The sequence below is a fragment of the Cheilinus undulatus genome, linkage group 19, assembly GCF_018320785.1.
Source record: "Cheilinus undulatus linkage group 19, ASM1832078v1, whole genome shotgun sequence".
Taxonomy (NCBI): Eukaryota; Metazoa; Chordata; class Actinopteri; order Labriformes; family Labridae; genus Cheilinus; species Cheilinus undulatus.
Window position 1 is genome coordinate 25,032,117 of NC_054883.1, and position 18,333 is coordinate 25,050,449.

The 18,333-nt window shown below is 39.6% G+C and overlaps 1 protein-coding gene across 1 annotated transcript in view; it reads left to right on the top strand.

Moving 5' to 3' along the window:
• The window catches only part of ctnnd2a (catenin (cadherin-associated protein), delta 2a), a 395,533-nt gene that overhangs the window by 166,974 nt on the left and 210,226 nt on the right, over window positions 1-18,333 (top strand). Inside the window, exons 7-11 of the mRNA XM_041814718.1 lie at window positions 8,015-8,069; window positions 10,605-10,815; window positions 10,978-11,098; window positions 11,427-11,559; window positions 18,065-18,238. Of these exons, the coding sequence (XP_041670652.1) occupies window positions 8,015-8,069; window positions 10,605-10,815; window positions 10,978-11,098; window positions 11,427-11,559; window positions 18,065-18,238 (694 nt within the window). The remainder of the gene's footprint in view (window positions 1-8,014; window positions 8,070-10,604; window positions 10,816-10,977; window positions 11,099-11,426; window positions 11,560-18,064; window positions 18,239-18,333) is intronic.

Below are 18,333 nucleotides of genomic sequence, written 5' to 3' on the forward strand. Positions count from 1 at the left end.
AGGCAGGATGCTACCAAGTGTTTTAACCCAGAGATTGTTTCTTATTGCAATCCATTGCAGCGGCACCAGGGTTAGTCAGATTTCTCAGAGCTCACTGACCAAAATAAGGAGATGACAAAAGCACACTGAGAAATCTCAGCATGCTTATTATTTTTAAGGAATAGGAACATAAAGCAGGTTTCCTACATGTTTTTAAAAATCAAGTTTAAGACTTTTTAAGACCTTTGTAAGACCTGAACTGAGAAAAATTAATACCACTTTTTGCACAGCAAACAGGAAAAAATTAAAGACATACGAGATCTCTTGGTACTCTGGACCAGAGCTGAATTTTCTGGTTTAGTGATCTGTTTAAAAAAAGCCAAATAGCACAAAGCAAATAGTGTTTTTGTCCATAAATGCTCTAATTTGATTATTTCTGCACATTTGATGCCCCTATTCTTTTAAAATGCCATATCCTAATATTTATCATATTGCATTTTAGCATGTTTAGTAAGCTGATTCTAAACAATTTCACTATCAAAAAGCAGAATAATTTGTCTTTAAAAGCTTGTAAAACATCAACCCAGTAGTGCACAGTCAAGCTCTATGCATCCTTTTATTCAACCTGGGCTTTAAGAATTTTCCTCCAGTAAGTCACTGGAATGTTAAAAAAGCTATGGCTATAAAGACGAAAGACAGAAAGTAAACTGAAATTAAAACTCAGATTTTTATGTGTGACAGTATCATCATGTCAATATCAATCAGGACTTAACATTTTCTTTCGCACAAACTTGTTTTGCTATAACTTGGGGACCAAAAAGTGAAAAAAATTGTCATTCTTTGATAAAAACATCTTCAAAATATTCAGATTTTTATAAACAGTCCTCTTTTATAGCCATCATTCAAAGCAGTTCCTGTCTGCAGAGACACAGAGGGCCACATCACAGCCTCTCTTTGGGCTTTTCCATTCCTTAAAATGGCTTGGCTTGACTTGGTTTAAATTGACACAAGATCCCAGTGAGCCAGGGGATTTGCTTTTCCACCACAACCGAGCCACCAGTTTGAGGGTGCGTCCAGAGCTGATTTGAGTCAGTGGTGTTAAATAGAGGTGCACTTCAGTTAGCATTGTTTGATCCTCCAAAAGAAGAAGAAGACTGGTTTCTACTTTATAGTTTCTTATGTTTTGGTACTCCAGCAGGTATTTCAAAGTTTGGTGCAGTGGTTGTGACTTAAACAAGTTTGCGAGGCCTCCCTGAGTGATGATATATCGCTGTGATGTCACTATGGAGAGCTTGGAAGCTTGACAGGACTCTTTCTTGGTGCGGCTCGGAGTATCTTGGTGTGGTTTAACTGGTAATGGAAAAGTAAATCAGCATAGCCTTGTTTGGATAATGGAAAAGCCCCACTAGTCTGTCTTTCTCTCCATTATAAGCTTTTAGGCCATCTCCTCTAGGTTTAAAGTGTAATGACGGTGAACTGCATGCTAAGCTAACAGCAGAAAGGATTGAAAATGGATTAAAGAATGGATTAAAAGACGTCCACTGTCAGAGTTACTGGTGTGAATTTAATCTTTGAAGAGCCTGTAAAGTCACCAACATTCCAGGGTCACTTGAAAGGGTATCATAAGAGCTATGAATGCATGGATAGCACCATTAGAAAGGCACAGTAGAGGGCTTCCAGAAGGGAAAAAGTAAGTGGCTACAATTTCTGGATCAGAAGTTATTTATCTTTAAATAACCTCTGATCCCCAAGAAATTTAGAACATCCAACTCTGGTTTCCCTGAATTCTGCAGAAAATGTATGCAACAATATGTGGGGGGAAATTATTAAAGTTGTGCAAGGTTGGCTAGAACCAAGGATTGGATAAGGACATTGGATAAGGACATGTCTTAGTCAAAGTGCCTTCTAACTGGAAAAAAAACAGACTTTTCAAGACTTTTTAAGGCTTTAAAGTTCAAATTTGCAATCTAAGAATCTATTAGACTTTTCAAAGATCTGCAGAAACCTGGATAAAGGGAGGCACAAAGTTGCACAGCAGTCTCAGCAGTGCACTGATAAAAAAGACAAAATCCACTGAATAACTTTGCAGCAAACTGGAGAGAACCATTAATGATTTTTACATCTGCAAATTTCATTGATGATGTGCATCTGCATGCACATCCACCCACGAATAGAAACCCACACGTCTGCACATCTGCTAAATCAGTGAGCAGCTGCTTTGCTTCATTAAGAGACATTGCTGGTGTCTGGGGTAAATGTTCCATTTGTGATAAATGATAATGGATACAGAGAGAGAGCAAATATTTTCAGTCAATAATAACAGATGATATAGATAGATAGATAGATAGATAGATAGATAGATAGATAGATAGATAGATAGATAGATAGATAGATAGCCTTTATTGTCATTGACACACAGTACAGTACAAGTACAGGTACAGTATTTCAACGAAATTGCGTTTGATGAGTGAGCATCGGGCTGCTGCAAACTTAGTGTGCCACCACTTCTCTCTTCTTCACTTAAAAGGAGAAAAAGAGGAAGGAGGAGGGAAAAAAGCAACTCCCAAACTAGGCTCCTGTAGGTAGGGGGCACAGTGTGGAATTTGGAAAAATGTTTTATAGATTGAAAGACTAAAACTATGTAAGAATATCTTTGGAGATTCCTGCACTCTGTTTTTCACCTGCAAAATGCAGGGTTGCCAAGTGTCGTGGAGGACCTGGAAATCCTGGAAAACATTGTCCTAATTTTATTGTACTGTAATTCCTAAACACAAAAGTAAGGATATTTGTGTTTGGTGGATTATTTCTTTGTATACAGCCACAACAGCCTGGCACCTCCTCCCCATGCTGGTCACCAGCCTGGTCACACACTACTGTGGAATGGCATCCCATCCTTCAACCAGCATTCGTCACAAGTCAGCAAATGTGGTTGTGTTGGTCACTCTAGCACCAACAGCACACCCAAGCTGATCCCACAAGTGTTTAGTGGGGTTGAGGACTGCTGGCAGGCCATTCCCTCCTCTCCACTCCCAAATTCTGGAGGTAGTCTCTGATTAACACTGCTCTGCAGGGTTTATTTTTGAATCCACAGAAAGAAGCAGGTGTATGAACATGACACATTCCTGTCATACCAGCTAAAACGTCCCTAAAAAGTTCAGGAAAAGTCCTGGAAAGCCATCTCCAGAATCTCTAAAATGAGTGGCTGTTGTTGCATGCAGGTTCGCTTTCCCCTTTCTTGTGTGCGTTTGTTTTTCTCATGTGTCTTCAGAAAGAGAAAGGTGAAAGGGGGTCTGAGATCTGTCTCTGTAAACACATTCATTCATTTCCCCCTATAGTCTCAACAGAACTCATTTCAGAGCTGGTATTAAAGAAAGCTCCTGTTCCTTCAGTTAATAAATAAGAAATGCAGGAGGCAAGGACAGAGAGATAGAAGTACAGATAGGCTGGTGTAGAAATGGATGGACAGATATGGCAAAGGAGTTTTTATTCTGCCTGTGTATTCTTGTCCTCTTTTTCCCTAGTATTGCACTATTCTTGCCCTCTTTTCCCTCCTCCCTTCTTCTCATGCTGTCCTCCCTGCTCACCATCTCTGTCTGTGTGAGCATGAGTGTGGCTGTGTTTGTGTGTGCATCCTCCTCTCTGATGTTTTGGGCTTGTCAGTGTAATGGGGCCAGTGTTGTCAGTAGGGCTTGTTTCTCATGAAGAGCTTGATGGAAGTCGGTGCAGTTTGCATGCATGTGCTGCACATGCAACTCTGTGTTCAACTGCTTGTAGGTATTAGCACATTAATTTACTATGTTTATGATAGGGCTGAGTGATAAAAAAATGTTCTGATATTTTTTAGCTGGATGGCGATATATGAATGATTTTAATCAAGAGCAATGCTTGATGTTGATGCCCTTATTGACACTCCTTTATCAACTTATTTTATTACCTTGTGTTTGATTTAAAAATATCACTTTATCTTAAAATCTCTGTGTATTTCCCGGTATAATTTAAAATGAACCCCTTTTGTATATTCTTGAAGTGCCGTTTTCTGGAAGAGCGTTTGAGAGTGAAGGGTCCGGCATGTTGCTGCTCTTCTGTAGGGTATTTATAACCCTGAGAGGCCCTACTTTAATAATGCATGAATACATGGCACCTCAAACAGCCCACTGTTTTTTTTCTGGAGGAGGAAGAAGCTGCTCTGCAACATGACAAAAAATGAAACTTGGAAAAAGCTTTCCATCACATAGTCTGCAGGCTTCCTATTATTTGTGGATACAGAAATATATGAGGTATGGCTATTAAATGATGACACTGTGCTTATGAGGATAAAACAATGGCCTCAATTTACAATGTGTGATTTAAGACTATATTAAGACTTTTCAAGGATCAGCAGAAACCCTGATTTCTACTGCTGCAAGCCTCTTTATCTCAGCTTTTGTGGTTACCTCCTTGGTTGCTTGGTAGGTGTCGGCATCAAGCAGCTTCACTGGGGCTCTGGGGGTCTTTACCTTAGACTTTACTGGCTTTTTGTTAGCATTCAGCTTCTGCAGATGTTTGAAAAGCTTTAAAGCAGAGTTCACAACAGACACGTTGCTCCCGTTTTACACATACAGTGCAATAAAAAAATATTTAACCCCTTTCTGATTCCTGATTTTTTGTATATTTAGCACAGTTAAATGTTTCGGATCATCAAACCAATTTTAATATCTCACAAAGATAACCCAAGTAAATGCAAAATGCGTTTTCTAAATGACTGATATTTATTAAGGGAAAAAATACAAACCTATCTAGCCCTATGTGAAAAAGTAATTGCCCCCCTGAACCTAATAACTGGTTGTGCCACCCTTGGCAGCATTAACCAAAATCAAGCGTTTGGGATTACTGGTGATGAGTCTTTCGCATCGCTGTGAAGGAATTTTGGCCCACTGTTCTTTGCAGAATTGTTTTGACTCAGCCGTATGTGGTGTGCCCATTTAAGGTCACACCACAGTATCTCAATTGGATTTAAGTCTGAACTTTGACTTTGCCACTCCAAAACCTTAATTTTTTTTTTTTTTTTTAAGCCATTCAGAGGTGGACTTCCTGGTGTGTTTCGGGTCATTGTCCTGCTGCATAACAGCGCTTGAGCATTAGGGCATGAACTGATGGCAGGATGTTCACCTTCAGGATTTTCTGGTAGAGAGCTGAAATCATTGTTCCATCAATCACAGCAAGTGTTCCAGGTACTGGAGCAGCAAAGCTGCCCCAGACCATCACACTGCCACCACCCATGTTTGACTTTTGGCATGATGTTCTTTTTATCAGATGCTGTGTTATTTTTACGCCAGATGTAACAGGCAGCACACCTTCCAAAAAGTTCAATTTTTGCCTCGTCAGTCCACAGAATATTTCTTAAAATGTCTTGGGGATCATCATGATGTTTCTTGGCAAATGTGAGACGAGTCTTTGTGTTCTTTTTTGTCAGCAGTGGTTTTGGCATTGGAACTTTCCCATGGTGCCCTTTTTGCCCAGTGTCTTTCTTATGGTTGAGTCATGAACTCTGACCTTAACTGAGGCCTGTGAGGCCTGCAGGTCTTTGGATGGGGCTCTGGGTTCTTTTGTGATCTCCTGGATGAGTCAACGTTGCACTCTTGGAGTAATTTTGGTAGGCCAACTACTTCTGGGAAGGTTTACCACTGTTCCCAGTTTTCTCCATTTGTGGATAATGGCTCTGACCATTGTTTGCAAGAGTCTCAAAGCCTTGGGAATGGCTTTGTTACCTTTTACAGACTGATAGATTTCAAACAGTTTGTTTCTCATTTGTTCTTGAATTTCTTTGGATGGTGGTATGATCGTTTCTTTTTGAGATCTTGTGGCCTACTTCACTTTGTCTGACAGCTTCTATTTAAGTGTTTCTTGATTCAACAAATCTGGCTGGGTAATCAGGCCTGGGTGTGGCCAGTGAAATTGAACTCAACTTTCCAGGAACTGTGGTTAATCACAGTTAACTCATGATTTAACAAGGGGGGACAATTACTTTTTCACATAGGGTCAGATAGGTTTGGATATTTTTCCCCTTTAAATCATCATTCAGAAACTGCATTTTGTATTTACTTGGGTTGTCTTTGTGAGATATTAAAATTGGTTTTATGATCCAAAACATTTAAGTGTGCTAAATATGCAAAAAAAAATCAGGAATCAGAAAGGGGGAAAATACTTTTTCATGGCACTGTAGTTGGAGGATTTGGAGTACTCAGTCTTTACTAAGTTAGCATCATTAACACCTTACTATACATAATTAGAGGCATCACTCAAAGTTCATTCATTTCCCATGGTCTCCATGCAAACCAAGGCACAGAGTGCAAATAGGTTAGATTAATTGGCTTGATTTTAATGGGTGGGCTTTGGGAGTAATATGAACAGGAAGCTGCTTGTAAACTTTATTTGGATGTTTCAGCAAGTGCACTGAGATTAAACTGTGGAGAAGGTGGATTGTTGTGCATCCTTTGTGTGTGTAGGTAAAAACACAGTCTCCTGTTCTAGAACAATTAGAAGTTAAACTACAATACCTGTTTCTCATTCCACAATATGAAAGCAAATGTTATTTGCGTTCATAAAATAGAAGCCAGATTTTTAGAGGAACAGTATAAATTCTCCCAATGAGACAAGTATTAATGACTGAGCTAGAGCCAAAGCATTAGTAAAAAGCAGACACTCTTTAGCTAGAGATTTAGATGAAGTAATGTTTAGAAGACATAACAGTTGAGAACATACAAGGATACTGAGTGTCTGTGCATTGCCTTACTGATGCAAAGAGGGTTAGCTGAACAGACAGTGCTTCTGCGTAATAACAGGTATTAACACCTGGAAACTATTGTATACCACTGCAGCCCTCAACATCACTCTGGGTTGTTTGTGTGGGTGCGTGTTTGCATTTACAGACTATTGGATGATAAATTGTTTGCAGTCATTTAAATTGTGCGTGCTTACATAAATGAGTACTTCGTAAAGTGTCTTTGCCTTACAATTTTACATAAATGGAGTCAAACAACCGACCTACAAATAAAGATAATGACAACACTGGCAGTGCTGATGTTACAAACCTTTTATATACACCTTTATGAGGCAGATCTAAAAATGTGTTTATGCATGCTTCTCCCTTCTAGAGCTGTATAAAATTTTGACTTTTGCAAACTTTGATGCTTGAAAATACCAGATTTGAGTCTCAATGTCATGAATAACTACTGTATTAGCTGTGATGACAGCACTCCAAGGTGACTCAGTGACTGTGCTCACATAATGTGACCAGCAGCCTTGTCAGCTTCATAATAATGTATTTGGATCACCTTTACAGCCTAGGTATAAGTCTATGGAGGGCTCTGTGAAGCACCGGCATATGCTTCCCTACTGTCTCTGGAGACTCAGGAGAATTTATTCAGTTAGCCAGCATGGGGAGAGTGTTTTAACTGTGCTTCACAAACTGCCTTGTCATGCTGTAGGGGGTGGGGGCGATCAGAAATGCTAATTAATTACAAATATTTCTATAAATGTAATAAGATGTATATTTTTGGGGTTTGATTAATTAAACTTGTGCAGGATTTCTGACCGTAACTGCCCAACACCATCCACCAGCACCATCCACTCCCACCTGCACCTGCAACAGGTGTGTCAAATCCTGCACCCCTCCCGCATATTCTGAAGGCGTTGTAACCTTTACCCTTAAATAGGAGTCAGTTTCAGAAATTATTTTAGCGAGTTGGATTACCATGACTCCATGCTCTGCCTCTGTGAGTCTGTCTGAATCCTCCCTCTGTTTCTTAAGGTAATTTTATCACCCTGGGTTCATCGGGGACTCCTCAAAAGCTCGACTGAGCTCCTTTTGCAGAGATATTTTGTGGGCCACAAATCATTATTACCCCTTTTTAATCCAGGCTTTAAACTCTGCCTCTCCCTTTACCTAATCTTAACTTTTTTCTCCCTTAGCAACCCCTCTTCCATACTCACCCTCCCTTTCTTTACAAGGCCCTCCTTCCCTCATTTGCTCTGTTTCTCCCCCAAACACCTTCAGGTGACATCGACCCGTGCAGCCCAGCAACAACAGTCTCAAAGTGGAGCAGGTTCAGGTAAGAGTTCAGCTCTTTTTTCTCTCTTCTGTGAGTCCTTTTGGAGTCGTTTTCAAAAAGACTCTGACATAGCACGCATCTCTGCAGATTTCCAGAGATGACATCTGGAGACGCTGACAGACATGCATGAGAACTGGAATAAAAAGCTTGTATAGTAGCAGTATCCACAGTTTTCTCATATGGTTTTATGCTCTATAATTTATAAGAAGCTATACAGCAGCCTGTCTCCTGGGCTTCTTCAGTTTTGGTGAAGGAATAGGGCTTTTGTGTCCAGTCAGATGTAATACAGACTTCTGTCTGCTTTTCTTTGTCTAGCTGGGTTGTTTTTCCTTTTCTAAAAAGTGTTTTAGAAATTTTCTGTTTAACAAATTGCTTTAGAACTTATCCAAAAATCAAGATATCAAGGTCAGTGTATTTTCTGGCAGGTCCATTTCCTGCCTCAGAAATCCAGATAAACTTTTGTTATTCTTTTTTTTTTTTCAGCTGTTTTTCCTTGTTACAACGAAATACTTATGAAAACAGATATCATGTGACCCTGTGGGAAAGGAGAACCTTTTAAAATAAAAGCCTTAATGTCAAAAATTAAAGCCTACAGAGCCATCCACTGTGTTTTATAATAATAGGTCTTTTTTGCTCTATACAATGTCAAAAGTACTGGTGAATTGGTGTACTATATTTAAATTTGGAGGAATATGAAATAAATAAGCTTGGGGTGCTTGAGGTATTTACCATGTACACAGCAGGAGTCACAGTTCAATAAATGATTTTATTGTTTGGTGGAAAGGTTTATTTTTTTATTGTGTTTACAAAATAAATCAGTAAGAGAGAAAAACAAACAACCCTTCTAATTGGGTTTTGTATTCATATTAATTTATTTTCTGCCTAAAATGAATATAGTCCATTAATTCAACAGTACTGTCCCCACTGACATTATAATGATACATTATATATAGAGCAAATAGGCCTGTTATAATTTAGAACACAGTTGATGGTTATGTAGGCTTTAATTTCAACATGAGGGCTTTTATTTTGAAATGTTCACCTTTTCCATAGGGTCTAATGATATCCTCTCCCCAAGTATATCATTTAAACAAGGAAACAATATAACAGAACTGGGGATAAGAACAAAAAGTGGACCTATTTTTAAAATGTGTGTTTCCATTTTTCTATTTTTTTGGACTGAAACAAAAAATGGGAAAACTGCCTTTGCTTTTTTTTTTCTTTTTTTCAACTATTTTTTTTCGTCAAAATGAAAAAAATTAAACTACAAGAGTTTCTCCTGTTTTTGAGGCTGGTTTCTAACAGTAAATGGAGCTGCCAGTAAATACCCTGACCAAGTCATTTATGGACTATAATAATATGAGGAGCAAAATAAAATTTATAGGAATAAATCAGCCTGGACTGATTGTTGTTTTTCAACCTTTTCTTCCTTTTTTCACTTAAAATGGGAAAATGACTCAGTGTTTTTGTTTTATCCATTTTTGTCACAAACAAAAAAATGCAAATGCAAGTGTTTCTCTGGATTTCTGAGGCAGGTTTCAAACAGGGAATGGAGCTTCCAGAAAACACATTGACTTTCCTTCAGCATCGATGCCAAATTGAATAGCTTTCTGCTAAATAAGAGGCATTAAATAACTGCACAAACCAGATCCAGTTGATCTACTGTTATCTACTGTGATGTACTTGTGAGCTACAGCCAGCCACACTAACAATTTTGCTGCTGACTCCATCACTAAGTCAGAAGTTAAGATAGTATTGAAGTGTGCAGGATATGCTGCAGTTTTCATTACACAAATGTGGCATTAAAGGAGCAGTGCGCCTTATTAATTTATGCTTAACCAGCACATGCACATTAGACACTTTTTAAAAATATTTTCTAGTTTCCATCCTGCTGTAAAATATCTGGTTTTCATCTAAACATCTCAGTAACACTTTATTCCAGTGGGCCCTAATAACCTTGTAATTATAGAGTAATGACATAGTTATTCTATATTAATGAGTATAATTATCTGTTAATTTCTTAAGCATAAGGTGCTGATTACCTCTGCAGTATTTACCTAGTAATCATGTATTAAGTATCAAGTAATTTCTCATAAATATTTTGACAAATTTCTGTAATTAGGTGGTATTTAACCAAGTAATTTCCTAGAAATAAAATGATAGTTTTTCTATAAAAGTTGCGAGAAAAGTCCCAGGTTATTGATTTATTTATGTCACTCAATTAATCTGAGACTTTCCTAATTACAAAAGTTACAAATTCCTACCAATTGTGAATGAATGTATTCAGAAATTCCTTGAAAAATGATCTTAAAATATTGATTGGAGGCATTAGAAAACTTCCTGAAAATTACATTAATTACATTAATTAATACATTATTACTAGATAAATTCTTGGTAATAAGGGCCCACTAAAATACAGTATTACCACCATTTCTATGGTGTTCCAAGTCATTGATATCAGCCTCACTTCACTCTAACTCAGTCTTTTGCTTCTTGTGTTTACTGACTTTTTCCTTCTCTTTTCTTGTCCTCCAGGTATCTATTACTCCAGCTCCACCTTACCTGCCCAGCGTGTCAGCTCCCCTCTGTCTGGAGGAGGAGGCGGCTCTGGATCTGGTTCCCCCAGTAAACTCCAACGCCTGGGATCATCCTCTGACTCACCAGGGTACTCTACCACTCAGCGCCTGCCCTCCTCCTCCTCCCCAAACAAACAGTCTCCTGCTAATCGACTGGCCAAATCATACAGGTAGAGCCACATTTATTTGGATCGTTTTTAACTCTTTTAGAATAAAAACAGCTAGTTCAACTGAATTCAGACTTTGAAAAGGTAAATAAATACTGAGTGACTGATAGTAAATCTGTGATGTAATTATGAACAAAATTACATTATTTTCCATTTTTCTTCCAGTACTACAGTCGCTGTAACAACAGCAGGAGGGGGCGGGTCTCCTTTGAGGGTAGCATCCCCCCCCAACTCTATAGCCGGAGGAGGAGGAGGAGCAGGCTCATCACTGTCTCCTCTTCACCAGGTCTGACATACAAATGCATTTTGTTTCTAAACTATGAACTACTTCTTTTTTTTCTTTTTTGGTGTGTGTGTTTGTGTGGGGGGTGGGGGTGGGGTGGGGGGTGGGGGGGGGGTATTGCAATGGTAGTGGCAGTATTATTGTAAGTATTATTGTAATATGAATGCAAATAAGACATGACTTGGACTTCTGGCTGCTCTTAAAGACTTGGGCTTACTGTACATGACTTGTGCTCAATCTCTGCTAAAGTAAAGCATGAATGCAAAGACTTATCTTGTTTGTTTCCTGGGCTCTTTATATTGAAAGGGGAAAAATTCTCTTCTTTGTGCAGATAAGTTCAGGCATAGGGAGCTATGCCACACTGTCTCCCAAACGGCTTGCCGCTCACCACGCGTCTGACCAGTACAAGATTTCTCACGAGCTGTACGCTACGGCTACACTGCAGAGGCCTGGCAGTCTAGCAGGTAAGATCTTACACTCTCATGCAGCATGCATGCACACCTAAACATCAACCCAACAACTGTGTGTCTGACTGTTCTCTTCTTAAATCTGCTGATGCTGGTAGGAATGGTATGTTTAGTGTTTTGGTGATGTGTTTGCTGCATGTTAAGGCTTCTGTGGCACCATTTCGCTCTCTCATCCCTGTTTCTTATTCTATCCACTGTCCTCCTTTATCAATAAAGGTATAAAAAGCCAAAAAATATATAGTTTTTTAAAGTTGGTATAAGGCGAACTTAAAACTCCACAAGACTTCTCATTTTGGTAAAAATTGTCTCATGAGATTTACAGGCTGGACTTCTTCCATTGCATTTCAAAATAGTTTGGGTGGCAATTAGTAAAGAAATGGAGCACAGCTGATCCTACCTTAACTGTCTGAATCCCCGCTGACATTTCACTGTGCATGACCGTTCGAGCTGCACGTTACCAGCAGACTGAGGAAAATTAATAGTCTGTGAAATAAATCTGCTGCTTAATACCTGTGCGTAGTTAAAATGAGAAAAATCTAGTGTTTAAGTAGTGCATATGCATGAAGAGACGGCTTGCGACATGGTGATTGGTGATTGGTGTTTTGACTTTCTATTGATCTGATTGGATAATAAATCAACCAATCAATGTATCAATATACGTTGATTGTGAGCAGGTATACCATGACTAGCAGACAGAAAGCTGCTTTAAGAGGATTTTAAAGGTACTGCTTCTTTTTATGTCGTACGATCAAATCTAATGTGTGTTTTTTAGGTTTATTCTGTAAATTAAAGAGATCCTGGTCTCAGTACAGACAGCATTAAGGCTTACTGAGACTTTTATTTCCTTCTACAGTTGCATTGGCTGTCTAATGGCTTTGTCTCTTGACTACACTAAATTGAGTTGGCTGAATGTCAAGCAGGAGAATGAAAGTGTTGTGGAAACTGCAGTCCATGGTTGTGTAAAATTTTATACAAGCTTGGCTGTTTGTGCCTGTTTTAATTAAACACTGCAGATAGTCCACTGTTTCAAGAACTTTGAATTCTCAAGGCTTGTATTACAAGTGCCATTCAGACTAAAAGGACTTTTAGATAGCCTTCTCCTTTCATTTGGCTTTTCTCAAATGTGTGCCCTGTGCTTCAGAGCATGAGAAGCAGCTTAGCTACTCTTCATGAAAGTGCAGACAAATTCTTTTGTTATTTGTCTGAGGGATTTTTTTTCCAAGGGTATTAAGGATTTTAAAAATCCACAAAGATCCTCTTCTTTTTTTCAGTAACTGCTTCGAGTTTTTCTCACCTTGGGGCAGCTGTGGCTCAGTAGTAGAGTCAGCCACCTTTCAGTTGTAAGATTTGGGATTCAGTTCACATGTCAGAGTGCCCTTTGACTCAGACATACACTGTATTGCCAAAAGTATTTGCTCACCTGCCTTGACTTGCATATGAACTTAAATGACATCCCATTGTTAATCCATAGGGTTTAATAAGAAGTCGGTCCCCCCTTTGCAGCTATAACAGCTTCAACTCTTCTGGGAAGGCTTGCCACAAGGTTTAGGAGTGTGTTTATGGGAATTTTTGATCATTCTTCCAGAAGCGCTTTTGTAAGGTCACACACTCATTTTGGACGAGAAGGCCTGGCTCTCAGTCTTCGCTCTAATTCATCCCAAAAGTGTTCTATCGGGTTGAGGTCAGGACTCTGTGCAGGCCAGTCAAGTTCTTCCAAACCAAACTCTCTCATCCATGTCTTTATGGACCTTGCTTTGTGCACTGGTGCACAGTCATGCTAGAACAGGAAGGGGTCATCCCCAAACTGTTCCGTCAAAGTTGGGAGCAAGGAACTGTCCAAAATCTCTTGGTATGCTGAAGCATTCAGAGGTCCTTTCACTGGAACTAAGGGACCAAGCCCAGTTCCTGAAAAACAACCCCACACCATAATCCCCCCTCCACCAAACTTTACACTTGGCGCAATGTAGTCAGACAAGTAGCGTTCTCCTGGCAACCCCCAAACCCAGACTTGTCCATCAGATTGCCAGATGGAGAAGCACGATTCATTACTCCAGAGAACGCGTCTCCACTGCTCTGGAGTCCAGTGGCAGCGTGCTCACTGTTCTTGAGCTAATCTGAAGGCCACATGAAATTTGGAGGTCTGTAGCGATTGACTCTGCAGAAACTTGGTGACCTCTGCAGACTATGCCCCTCAGCATCCGCTTACCTCGCTCCGTCATTTTACGTGGCCTACCATTTCATGGCTGAGTTGCTGTCATTCCGAATTGCTTCCACTTTGTTATAATACCACTGACAGTTGACTGTGGAATATTTAGGAGTGAGGAAATTTCACCACTGGACTTGTTGCACAGGTGGCATCCTATCACAGTACCACACTGGAATTCACTGAGCTCCTGAGAGCGACTCATTCTTTCACAAATGTTTGTAGAAACAGACTGACTGCCTAGACTGCATGCCTAGGTGCTTGATTTTATTCACCTGTGGCCATGGAAGTGATTGGAACACCTGATTTCAATTGATTTATCCTCCTGATTTATTTGGATGGGTGAGTGAATAACTTTGGCAATATAGTGTACTTTAACACAGGGCTTAAAGAAGTCCAGCATGAAGCTGTGAGGGGAAATAAGTCCCTCCATGCTTGCATCGGTCCATGCATCATCTATATGGATTAGCATGGTGGGGCTTGAGCTGATCTCAGCTTTGACTGACTGTGGCACACAGCCCCCACTCACACCTACGGGCATTTTAGAGCTTTGAATTAGCTTAACTTGTGTGTTTTTTAGATTGTGAAGGGAAGGTGGAGTCCCCTGGAGAGAATCCACACTTCTGTTGCAGATGGGTTACACTAGCAGAAGAATATACGGTGCGCCGCTGCTTTCAGCTAAGAAATGGGCACATACTACCCTTCAAAATGAAATAAACAGTTAAGAAATTGTACCAAAGAGAGATAATCTTAGTAAGCATAAACAACAATTGAATGAAGGCTTATTACTTAGCTGGTCTGGATAGAACTGCAGTTAAAATTATTGTTAAAGAGCAAAGACACACAGTCACTAGTTACTGCTGAGGCATTAAGGCCCAAAGTATTTGTTATATTTTAATATCCTTTCTTAATATTTTACAGAGTAAAACGTCATGGGAGGGCTTTTCTCTCTTTCGCTCTCTGCATCATCCTGTGTTCTCTCCCTTTCAAAGAAGGAGGTCAGTTTTTACACAAGTAGGCCCATGTGAGTAAAAAGGAAAATGAATAAAGAAATAAAAACCAACTCGCTAAGACTTCAAAGATGAAAAGGATGAAGGGAAAGAGCTGTGATGAGTCATGCTGGTAATGGGTGTGTCCATAACTCTAATTAGCAGCCCTTCATGCATATTCTGACCATGCCTGTTCCTGTCCTCATTGCTTTTCCCTCTATCTACCTGTCCTTTAATTAATCTTATTCTAGCCCAGCAGTGTTGCAGTTCTCAGATTTACTCTTTTCACTGATCTCTATTATTTTCCTCTTTCTCCACACCTCGTTTTATTTTATTTTCGTTCATCCTTAGATTTCGATTTGCTGTTTCTCTTTATAGAGTGTGAAAAGAGGCAGTAGAATAGCTGCCAATGTGACGACAGATCAGGCATTATAAACCTTAAACATGACAGCAGTCGCCTTAGTACAAATGTAAGCTACAAGTATTTAGCTGTTTAGCTGCATTTAGCTGTAAGTGAAAATTTTGCAGACAAAAAAATAGAGATTGTTACGTTTCCTCTAAGTTCATAATAAGAATGATCACAGTTATGATTTTAATTTACATATTATATTTGTATGAAATTTTTACAATTCTAAACACTAGAAATTTTCACCTTCTTATATTCAATAACAAACCTATTGAATATGATAGCTATTTCATTTGCAAGAAATGTCATACTGCATTATGTCTGTAGTAGGCAGATGTAATTATATGATAACTAGAGCCCTGGGCAGGACTCTTCCTGGATCTCTGACTATTACCACCCGCTCCAGCAGCACATGCCATCCACTCCCGCCCGCACCTGCAACAGGTGTGTTGAATCCTGCCTGCATCCTGCACCAATTCTGATAATCTCTGTTAAATATTCAGAATAACAGAGTGTGTTAAATTCAAGGCAATATTGATAAGTTCACATAATCATAAGTTCATGTCATCATGTGTAACGGGACCACACGTGGATAATAAAAGCAACTGGGAGTCCCAGACTGATTTAACTCCTGTTTATGGCTTAGTAATAGTAATGTCAAAGTAATATTTACATACCTTATTTATATATAATTTATTTTTAAGTTAAACAGGGGTGGAATTTTTTCATGATTTCTGGAAAGTTTGTGCGTCATAAAAACTGCACTACCATTAGCTCTCATAGACAGACTATGAGACTGATCTTTATTTATGCTGTGCTGTTCCAGTCCTTCTCATTAGATACTTAATGCAATAAGGACAACAACACAATAAGAGGAGCATTAAGCTGTACCTTTTGACTTATTAGCAAATATTTAGTCCACATGGTTTTTAGTGAAGCTTTAACAAAGCATCAGGCATGGTGCAGCAGGTGTATCATCTCATTCAAATGTTTCCTTGTGAGTGTGATTCAACAAAGTCCAGTTGTTTTCCAGCTCTCTCCCTTACTCTTATAAGCTTGTAGCAAAAGGAACACATTCAACTCAGGTGTGAAGTCGTTCCCAGCTCCGGTATCCAACTTCTGAGGTAAATGGAATGCAGTAGAAGCCCCCGAATGATTACTCGCCAGAACATTTGGGGATTTTATAGAAAAATGGTAAATATTTATGAATTTTTCATGGTTTCAGTTTCAAACCGGTGCTCTGGAGAAGTCTTCTGAGATGTTTCAAGGACAATGGAGCAATGGTGTGGTGTGCAAATCAATACAGACAGACAGACAAACATGCCTCCAATTATATTAGTAATATTAGGAAAACCAAAAAAGAACTTATGAGCCATAACCATTAATTCTTTCGAGAACTTAGGTGAGAGCAATTCTGCTTTTAAAGAACATTTAATCCGATAAAGGAATATTCTCATATTATTCTAATATTCTAATTTTCTATATATCTCACTGCTGTAAGTGTTAAAAATACTTTGACTTGTTTTGAAAAATCAAAAGTTAAACAAGAAGGCCACAGGAATGATAAACTGTAGAATCAGCCGAGCAAGGCTGCATGCTTGCTCTGACTGAGATGGTGCCGTGCCTCAGACGCATCGATTCCTGATCCGATCTGAAAGGTTTAGGGGTTTAATGTTAAGTTACTAGTAGATTCACACGCAGGTTTGATTCACACGGCAGTCATCCCCCTTTATCCACCGGCAAATCCTCGACATGCAACTCATCATCGACTGAGAGTTAATGCGATATGATACTAAGTTAGTTCCAGTAGACCATCTCTTTCTCACTCCAAGCTTTCTGAGGGTGTTCATGTATGAGCCTGACTATTCTTTTTTCTTTGCCTTCTGCCATGTCTCTGGTGAACCTCCGTCAATTTCTGCTTTTTCTGCTGTAAATTTCACTGTGCTTTTGGGGTCAGACCAGACGTTTGTTCTGCTGTGTTATGAACAAGTGTCTCTGCTGTTAATCTCTTCTTTGCCCCATGTCTCTAGGAGTCCTGCATAACAGGGAGCAAGATAGGGCACTACATCTCATTAATTTATAGCTGATGCTCAATGGAAATTAAAACAAATGAAATACAGAGGCATCTTTCTTTCTTTCTTGCAGTTTTCTCTGTCTCTCTCAGTCCTACAATGTTGTCTTTGCCTTATGTGTTGCTACAAATGTGTGTGTGCAAAAAAGCATCCTAAGGACTCTCAGACTGTGAGAGACAAGATTCTCTGGTCAGATGAAACCAGATTGAACTGTTTGGCCTCAATTCTAAGTCTGGAGGAAACCAGGCACCACACATTACCTGTGAAGCATGGTGGTGGCAGCATCATGCTGTATGGGTGTTTTTCAGCAGCAGGGACTGGGGGATTGGTCAGGGGCTGGTCATTGTTGCAAGGCACAGATCTGAGGAAGGCTACAAAATAAACATTGAGTGTTAAATTGATTGAAAAATAAAGCATTTTCCCCCCCACCTTCTTTGAAAAGTGGGGATTTTGAAGATAGGGGTTATGGCTGATTGGCAGGGTTATATTTTGTCACTTTTTTATGGTTGTAGAGCAAATAGTACCAGTCCTGTTTTCTTCAACATTCATTTGTGCATATGCATTTCCTTTTATCCCACTCCTCTTCTCCTTTGTAGGTCCTTTCACTTGTAGATTTCATATTTTGCTCTATTTACAACCTTTTCTGTCTCTCTGATATTCCCCCTTATTGTCCTTTTCCCTTAAAATCCATTTGTTCCCTTGGCCTGCCCTATCCCTGCTAGCTCGTGTATTTGACCTCCTCTCATACACCTCCTCCATATTCATTCCCGCCTCTTTCATCCCCTCTTTCATCTTCCTTTCATCTTTTTTTCCTTTTCTCTCATTTCTCCAGGCTCTCGTGGCTCCTACAGCAGTCAACATAGTCAAGAGCCCCTTCGGCCCTTGGGGTCCCCAGAGCACCACATAGATCCCATCTATGAAGAACGTGTCTACCACAACAAGGGTCCTATGAGGAGTCTCAGCCAAAGCCAGGGGCCTGACACAGGCCCCTTCCGCAACAACACGGGTAAGGCCCTTACAGAATATTGTTTTATTCAGAATATCATTATTCTCTTCCTCCAGTGTATTTACATCCGTTGCCCTCTTTTCACCATGAAGCTG